At 44.5% G+C, this 9533-nt stretch overlaps 1 protein-coding gene across 1 annotated transcript in view; it reads right to left on the minus strand.

The window, feature by feature from the left end:
* LOC139233010 (profilin-1-like) overlaps positions 1-7835 on the minus strand; it is a 22203-nt gene extending 14368 nt beyond the window's left edge. The window contains exon 1 of the mRNA XM_070863517.1: positions 7599-7835. Within this exon, the coding sequence (XP_070719618.1) occupies positions 7599-7730 (132 nt within the window). The 5' untranslated portion in view covers positions 7731-7835. The remainder of the gene's footprint in view (positions 1-7598) is intronic.
* Positions 7836-9533: the final 1698 nt, after the last annotated feature.

The raw sequence follows: 9533 nt of genomic DNA on the forward strand, positions 1-9533 counted from the left end.
TAGGTGGGAGGGGGGAGGGGGGGGGAAAACAGTAAATTTTACTTTCAGTAAAAGAACTGTACTAAAGAAAATAATGGCACTGAAGAGTGACAAATCCCAGGGTTTAATGGAAGTAGCTGAGCACATCGCCGATGCCCGAACTAGAATCTTTCAAAGTTCTCTCGATTCAGGAACCATTTCTTTAGATTGAAAAATTTCACATGTCACTCTGCTGTTTATGAGTGGAGAGGGGAAACCAGGGAATTAGGATAGGGTGACTGAAGACCTGGAAAATATTCAGTTGATCAGCGAGCCAGCATGGATTTGTGAAAGGTGGGCCATGCCCAACAAACCTGATTGAATGTTTTGAGGAGCTGACTAAAGTAGCAGACAGAGGAATGTCTATGGATGTTATTGATATGGACTTCTGGAAGTTGTGTCAAAAGTCATAAGAGACTGTTAACTAAGATGGCAACCTATAGCAGTGAAGGCAAAGTATTGAGCTGGTTTGGAAATGGACTCAGCAGCAGCAGACAGAATGGAGATAACGGGCAGATTCTCTAATCGACAGGATCTGACCACTGGTGTCCCACAGGGTGTGTTTGGGCCTCAACTATCATTTATTAACGACTTCGATTATAGCAATTCTTCATTAAGATGGAGAATGACAGTTAATTCAGAGAACTTAAAAAAAGGTAACTTCAATGGTGAGACGTGAATTGGCTAGGATAGACTGGCAAATGATACTTAAAGGGTTGACGGTGGATAGGCAATGGCAAACATTTAAAGATCACATGGATGAACTTCAACAATTGTATATCCCTGACTGGCATAAAAATAAAACAGGGAAGGTGGCTCAACCATGGCTAACAAGGGAAATTAGGGATAGTGTTAAATCCAAGGAAGAGGCATATAAATTGGCCAGAAAAAGCAGCAAACCTGAGGACTGGGAGAAATTTAGAATTCAGCAGAGGAGGACAAAGGGTTAAATTAGGAGGGGGTAAGATAGTTTGAGAGGAAGCTTAGGAACATAAAAACGGACTGCAAAAGCTTCTATAGATCTGTGAAGAGAAATAGTTTAGTGAAGACAAACGTAGGTCCCTTGCAGTCAGAATCAGGTGAATTTATAATAGGGAGCAATGAAATGGCAGACCTATTGAATAAATACTTTGGTTCTGTCTTCACTAAGGAAGATACAAATAACCTTCAGGAAATACTAGGGGACTGAGGTCTAGCGAGGAGAAGGAACGAAAGGAAATCCTTATTAGTCAGGAAATTGTGTTAGAGAAATTGATGGGATTGAAGGCCGATAAATCCCCAGGGCTTGATAGTCTGCATCCAAGAGTACTTAAGGAAGTGGCCCTAGAAATAGTGGATGCATTGGTGGTCATTTTCCAACATTCTATAGACTTTGGATCAGTTCATCTGGATTGGAGAGTAGCTAATGCAACCCTACTTTTTTTTTTTTTTAAAAAGGAGAGAAAACAGGGAATTATAGCCCGGTTAGCCTGACATCAGTAGTGGGGAAAATGTTGCAATCAATTATTAAAGATGTAATAGCAGCGCATTTTGAAAGCAATGACAAGATAGATCCAAGTCAGCATGGATTTGTGAAAAGGAAAATCATGCTTGACAAATCTTCGAGTTTTTTGAGGATGTAACTAGTAGAGTGGACAAGGGAGAACCGGTGGGTATGGTGTATGTGGACTTTCAAAAGGCTTTTGACAAGGTGCCACACAAGAGATTAGTGTGCAAAATTAAAGCACATGGTATTGGGGGTAATGTATTGACGTGGATAGAGAACTGGTTGGCAGACAGGAAGCAAAGAGTAGGAAATAAACGGGTCCTTTTCAGAATGGCAGGCAGTGACTAGTGGGTTCAGTGCTGGGATCCCAGCTATTTACAACATACATTAAATGATTTAATCAAAGGAATTGAATGTAATATCTCCAAGTTTGCAGATGACACTAAGCTGGGTAGCAGTGTGAGCTGTGAGGAGGATGCTAAGAGGTTGCAGAGTGACTTGGACAGGTTAGGTGAGTGTGCAAATGCACGGCAGATGCAGTATAATGTGGATAAATGTGAATAAATGTGAGGTTATCCACTTTGGTGGCAAAAACAGGAAGACAGATTATCTGAATGGTGACAGATTAGGAAAAGGAGAGGTGCAACGAGACCTGGGTGTCAGGGTAGATCAGTCATTGAAAGTTGGCATGCAGGTACAGCATGTGGCAAATGGCATGTTGGCCTTCATAGCGAGAGGATTTGAGTATAGGAGCAGGGAGGTCTTACTGCAGTTGTACAGGGCTTGGTGAGGCCACACCTTGAGTGTACAGTTTTGGTCTCCTAATTGAGGAAGGACATTCTTGCTATTGAGGGAGTGTAGCGAAGTTTCACCAGACTGATTCCCAGGATGGCAGGACTGACATATGAAGAAAGACTGGATCGACTAGGCTTATATTCACTGGAATTTAGAAGAATGAGGGGGGGATCTCATAGAAAACATAAAATTCTCTCAGGTTTGGACAGGTTAGATGCAGGAATAATTTTCCTGATGTTGGGAAAGTCCAGAACCAGGGGTCACAAGTCTAAGGATAAGGGGTAAGCCATTTAGGACCGAGAGGAGGAGAAACTTCACTCAGAATTCTCTACCACTGAAAGTTGTTGAGGCCAGGTCATTAGATGTGGCCCTTAAGGCTAAAGGGATCAAGGGGTATGGAGAGATAGCAGGAGTAGGGTACTGAAGTTGCATGATCAGCCATGATCATATTGAATGGTGGTGCAGGCTCGAAGGGCTGAATGGCCTACTCCTGCACCTATTTTCGATGGAAAATCATATATCCAAATTTGCCGATAACACAAAGATAGGCAGCATTGTAGGCAGTGTAGAAGAAAGCATAAAATTACAAAAGGGACATCGATAGATTAAGTGAATGGGTAAATCTATGGCAAATGGATTTCAACATGGGCAAATGTGAAGTCATAGAAACATAGAAAATAGGTGCAGGAGCAGGCTATTCAGCCCTTCTAGCCTGCACCGCCATTCAATGAGTTCATGGCTGAACATGAAACTTCAGTACCCCCTTCCTGCTTTCTCGCCATACCCCTTGATCCCCCGAGTAGTAAGGACTTCATCTAACTCCCTTTTGAATATATTTAGTGAATTGGCCCCAACCACTTTCTGTGGCAGAGAATTCCACAGGTTCACCACTCTCGGTGAAGAAGTCTCTCCTCATCTCGGTCCTAAATGGCTTACCCCTTATCCTTAGACTGTGACCCCTGGTTCTGGACTTCCCCAACATTGGGAACATTCTTCCTGCATCTAACCTGTCTAAACCCGTCAGAATTTTAAACGTTTCTATGAGGTCCCCTCTCATTCTTCTGAACTCCAGTGAATACAAGCCCAGTTGATCCAGTCTTTCTTGATAGGTCAGTCCCACCATCCCGAGAATCAGTCTGGTGAAACTTCGCTACACTCGCTCAATAGCAAGAATGTCCTTCCTCAAGTTAGGAGACCAAAACTGTACACAATACTCCAGGTGTGGCCTCACCAAGGCCCTATACAACTGTAGCAACACCTCCCTGCCCCTGTACTCAAATCCCCTTGCTATGAAGGCCAACATGCCATTTGCTTTCTTAACCGCCTGCTGTACCTGCATGCCAACCTTCAATGTTGCACCTTCCCTTTTCCTAATCTGTCACCATTCAGATAATAGTCTGTCTCTCTGTTTTTACCACCAAAGTGGATAACCTCATATTTATCCACATTATACTTCATCTGCCATGCATTTGCCCATTCACCTAACCTATCCAAGTCACTCTGCAGCCTCATAACATCCTCCTCGCAGCTCACACTGCCACCCAACTTAGTGTCATCCATTTTGGACTTAAAAGGATAGAACAGGGTATTTTCTAAATGGTGTGCTAAAAACAGTGGAGGTCCAAGGAGACTTGGGGGATCCAGGTTCACGGATCATTAAAATATCATGGACAGGTAAAGAAATAAATCAAAAAAGGCTAATGAGATGCTAACCTTTGTATCTGGAGGACTGGAATGCAGGGGGTAGAAGTTATGCTGCAGCTATACAAAACCCTGGTTAGACCACTGCATTGAGAGCAGTTCTGGGCACCACAACTTGGAGGGATGCAGCATAGCTACACTAGAACAATACCCAGACTCCAAGACTTAAGTTACGAGGAGAGATTACACAAATTAGCATTGTATTCCCTAGAATTTACAAGGTTAAGGGATGATCTGATCAAAGTTTTCAAGATATTAAAAAGGGAACAGATAGGGTAGATAGGAAGAATCTATTCCCACTGGTTGGGGAGTCTAGGACTAGGGGGCACAGTCTAAAAATGAGAGTCAGATCTTTCAGGAGTGAAATTAGAAAAAACTTCTACACAAAGGGGGTAGAAGTTTAGAACTCTTCCACAAACTGAAATTGATGCTAGTTCAATTGTTAAATCTGAAATAGATACATTATTGTTAACTAAAGGTATTAAGGGATATGGAGTTAGGTTGCAGATCAGCCATGATCTCATTGAACAGGCTCGAGGAGCTCAATGGCCTGCTCCTGTTCCTATATTTTTATATCTTTAAACAAGCTTTTGATCACCTGCCTTAACTACTTCTGCGGCTCGATGTCAAATTTATCTGTTTGTCAGTAACACTTGTGAAGCGCCTTGGGACCGTTTACAACGTCAATGGTGCTATATAAATATTATTATATTCGAGGCGGAGATAGGTGGATTTTTGGATTCTATGGGAATCGGAATATGGGGATTGGGCAGGAAAATGTAATTGAGGTCGAAGATCAGCCATGATCTTACTGAATGGCGGAGCAGACTCGAAGGACCGCAAGGCCTACTCCTGCTCCTAATTCTTGCGTTCTTGTGCCAATTTCTACTGCTCCAGATGGGGTCAGTTTATTGAATAAACAGAGTCCCCAATGGCACAGGAGGGAAGAGATAGAAGGTCTTTGAGACAGGTGAACAATAAAGCTGAACTTCTTTCACAGACCACTTGCAGATAATGTTGCCACAAGTTGCCCACAAAACACCCAGGATTGGGTTTAAAATCTTATGAGACAGAGGTAGACTAGTGGGGGGGGGTTCGCTTGATCTAAAACTTTGGCAAGTAGCAGTAATTTTAAATTTCTCCCTTGCAGTTTATCAAGACTTGGGTTTTGCAAAATTGCATTCTGGTTCTACTTCCTTCTGCAGTCTCCTTTTCAGGAGATGCTCACTGGTTCATTACCATGACCTACAGTTCCTTTGTGGTTTACAGGCCAGCGTGTTGTAAGGTGCAACCAGACAGTATGAACAAGAATTGTTCAAGCTGGCCGATCAAAATTTGAGCGCGCTCAGAGTTCAGCCCAAGGGCCAATAACTTCTCGAACCCTCCCAGGGCAGGCCATGAGGGAAATGGAGAGAGAAATAATAACTAAGTTCAAGGCACACAGTACAATATAAATATCTCTCCTCTCCTCCCTCCGCAAAGTACAAACTTGGAAGGACTAGTTTAGATCTCAGTAATTCTGACTGGTCAGTTGATTCTCCTCAGAATATTGACCATGTTGCTGGTGTGCAACGGCCACCACACATTTAAAAAAAATCCACACAGGCATCTTCCACCCTTCAACATTTAGTTCAGGACCTGGAATATCAAGTCCTTCATTGAAACACTTATGAACTCATCCCTTTTTGGCATGGAAGCGAGTCATCCTCGATACAAGGGACCACCAAAGAAGATTGACCATGTTCTTCTAAGAACATAACAAGAAACAGGAGCAGAGTCGGCCATTTGGTCCCTCAAGCCTGCTCCGCCATTTAATATGATCATGGCCGATCTGATCGTAGACTCAGCTCCACTTCCCCGCCCGCTCCCCATAACTCTGGTCCTAAAAGGAAAGGAATCCAAACACATTAGATTTATCGCAACAAATGTTGCATTTCCTGGTAATCCTTAAATGAGATATTAGAAGATGGTGATCATTAATAAAATGGTTATCGTTGCCAGTATAAAACAGGCAGTCTTAGAAAAGAACAGAATTCAAACAAAAACCACTCCCCAGGCCCAAGTTTCTAACAAAGCCAGAATTAAACAGTAGTAATATTCTTGTGGGCTCGGGAGGAAAGAGAAAAGGTCACTTCAAAAGAGCCTAGCAAAATATCACAAGGAGCTGCACCCAAGGGGAGCGAGGCGCTGCTGTAGTCAGCTGGATACGTGTCCCAACACGAGAGAACAGCACATTTTCCAAATGTGTACAGGCAGTAATGCAAAGCTCCCAAGTGCACAGTAGCCTGGAGCTACCATGACTGCATACAGTACAGACTACACTTACACATTAAAATGTAGTTAGTGCTGCAGTGACTGCACTTCAAAAAGTACTTCATTGGCTGTAATGCGCTATGGGACATCCGGTGGTCGTGAAAGGCGCTTATAGAAATGAAAGCCTGCTCTAGCCAAATGCTAATCATTTTGGACATTTACTATGTTAAAAAGGATCTTAAAAGTTTTTATATTCGTTCCCATTTGCAGGCTACATATACACGGATCCAATGTCTGTCCCAAGTGTGCACATTTTCATATTTGGGAGGAAATAGAAAGTTAATCAGTGTTTCAGTTCTGTGTAGAGACACATGGTCTCACCACACTAGGGCACATCAGACAGACGGTCTGCTACCAGTCGGATATCCCAGAAAGCTACAATTTGGTGAATGCTTTGAACAAGAAATCCCCCTCATCCCTACGACCACATGGAGGCCCAGGCAAGCTATTGCACCAGAGATCCAATGGGCTGCCCCACCCACACAGAGCGTGGGATGAATCGGCCTCATTCCCTCCCTTGGGCGGGGGGGAGGGGAGGAGAGAAGGGGAGCGGGCACAGACCGAGTGAATCTCCACAACTGAGACCCTGGCCTCCGATCAACCGCCTCAGTCCTGACCAGGGAGCTGGGTCGAGCGCTCCTTGCTCTGTACAACACACACACACCCCTACACCAGGGAGCAGGGATCCTGTTCAATTCTGCTCTCTCCTCAACTTAACCCTGGGGCATGAGAGAGAAAACTATAATTTGACCTCGGCGAGGGACTGCAGCCCAAATTGCTTTTGTTAACACGGGAGAAACTTTCTACAAGTTACCAGCAAAGTTTTAAAAGCAGGGCGGCGTCTTGGGAAAAGCGCTACCCTAGTCTGCAAACTGTGCCAAGTCCGCATGATAGCAGCTCGCTTTAGTTTCTCAGTGCATTTGTGCGGATTGGGGCTGAAAATTTCGCCATCCGCCACTCCCCAATCGGGTTTGTGCCCGGCTCGTTACGGAAGTAAAAATATAAATCCTTCGCAAGTCGCCAAATGCGAGCGAGAGAAAGAGCGCCGAGTTGGGGGTGGGGGGGGGAAGAACTGGTTTCCTGTATTTAATGATCCCGGACTTTCGCCAACATATTCCCCCTCCCCAGGCAGAAAGTGCCAGCCGCCAAGTTAAGTGCCACCTCCTCTCTCCGGGGGAAAAGCTGGTTTGAAATCCCAAGTGTCAATTACAAAGAGAGAGTGTGTGTGAAGTTAGTAAAAGAGGGAGTTGAAACTCGAGCCCTGGGAGGGGGGTCAAAGACCTACCGTAATCTTCGATAAATTGCCGTCAGGAACCGAGGCCCACACCGACGGCGTGCCTTCAAAACCGACAAGTACAACATCTGCACAGTGGCCGGTAGCCAACATATCATCAATGTAAAACTGCCAACTTGACATAGTGGAGCCGGGGAGTTGGACTGGTGAGAGAAAGAGCTGGACTACACACAGAGAGAGAGAGCCGGAATAGTCAGAGCTACTGGGGAGAACCTTAAAGTCAATTTGGAACAGGAAGAAGCAGCGGATCTGGGTGTGTTCACTGCTCAATCCTGTATCAATCCACCGTGCAAACACTCCGGCTTAATGCACCCGCCCAAACTCAGCCCTTGCCGCACACTTGCATTGGGACGATAATTCTTTCGTTACCTTAAAAACATCGGGACTATTTCCCTCCGTGGAGGCACATATTGTGGTTGGGCAGAGCTATTCGACAATCTTTTTCCGCTGTGAATTTTTTTTTTGCCTTAAAAGGGAGGGTGTGAACTTCAGGCTTACATCAAGCTTGAGGCAATTTCTTTCGACTGTTCTTAAAAAAATGTTTTCTGGAGGAAACGATCAAACAGAACCAGCACAAGAGAAAATTACACACAACTGCTCGAAGGGATGGCACTTTTAATCAGCTCACTGAACGAGTTTTTCAAAATTTAACGTCAAGTTTCAGCAGCAAGATTTGACTCATCTCGTAAAATGTCTAATTCTGACAAATGGCCGGGGTATCTCTACACCTTTACACGAATATTTGAAGTATAAGAGAGGAAATGTTTGTACTTGGCAAACTGAGGGATGTTATCGCTGAGGTGGCTGATCATAACCCTTGACTTCCTTATCTTTCAAAAATCTGTCTATCTCCACCTTAAATATGTTCAATGACCCAGCCTCCACAGCTCTCTGAGGCAGAGAATTCCCCAGATTTACAACCCTCAGAGAAGAAATTCCTCCTCATCTCCGTCTTAAATAAGGAGACCAATACCGTATGCAGTACTCCAGGCGTGGCCTCACCAATACCCTGTACAGTTGTAGCAGGACTTCCCTACTTTTATACTCCATCCCCCTTTTCAATAAAGGCCAACATTCCATTTGCCTTCTTAATTACTTGCTGTACCTGCATACTAACTTTTTGTGTTTCATGTACAAGGACCCACAGATCCCTCTGTACCGCAGCATTTTGTAACCTCTCCCCATTTAAATAATAATTAGCTTTTTTATTTTCCTAGCAAAGTGGATAACCTCACTTTTTCCCACATATGACGCGGAAGGAATTTCCGGGAAGGGTTTCGGGACACTGCATTGACATCAAGCTCTGTCTGAACGTGGGCGCGATTGGAGAGGTCACTCGGCACTGTGGAGCTGCCTCAACGCAACAATTACAATCAAGGCCGAGTGTGGATTTTATTTCCGACGTGGCATTGGTCAGATGACATGTTTAACATTGGGACATCTGGTTGGTTAACTCCACCAGTTCCATTCAGTACAGCCCTGCTTCTGGTGACAAAAGGCAGGCTTGGCTCCAAAATAATAACAGGACTTCAATCTGTTATTCTCATATTCACTTTGCAGCGAACCATTAGGTCACAGTGACCATGATGACATAGAGACTAAAGCTCCCTCTACATTGTCCCATCAAACACTCCCAGGGCAGGTACAGCACGGGTTAGATACAGAGTAAAGCTCCTTCTACACTGTCCCATCAAACACTTCCAGGGCAGGTACAGCATGGGGTTAGATACAGAGTAAAGCTCCCTCTACACTGTCCCATTAAACACTCCCAGGGCAGGTACAGCACGGGGTTAGATACAGAGTAAAGCTCCCTCTACACTGTCATATCAAACACTCCCAGGGCAGGTACAACACGGGGTTAGATACAGAATAAAGCTTCCTCTACACTGTCCCATCAAATACTCCCAGGGCAGGTACAGCACAGGG

This window comes from Pristiophorus japonicus, chromosome 20, assembly GCF_044704955.1.
Source record: "Pristiophorus japonicus isolate sPriJap1 chromosome 20, sPriJap1.hap1, whole genome shotgun sequence".
In the NCBI taxonomy this organism is placed as follows: domain Eukaryota; kingdom Metazoa; phylum Chordata; class Chondrichthyes; family Pristiophoridae; genus Pristiophorus; species Pristiophorus japonicus.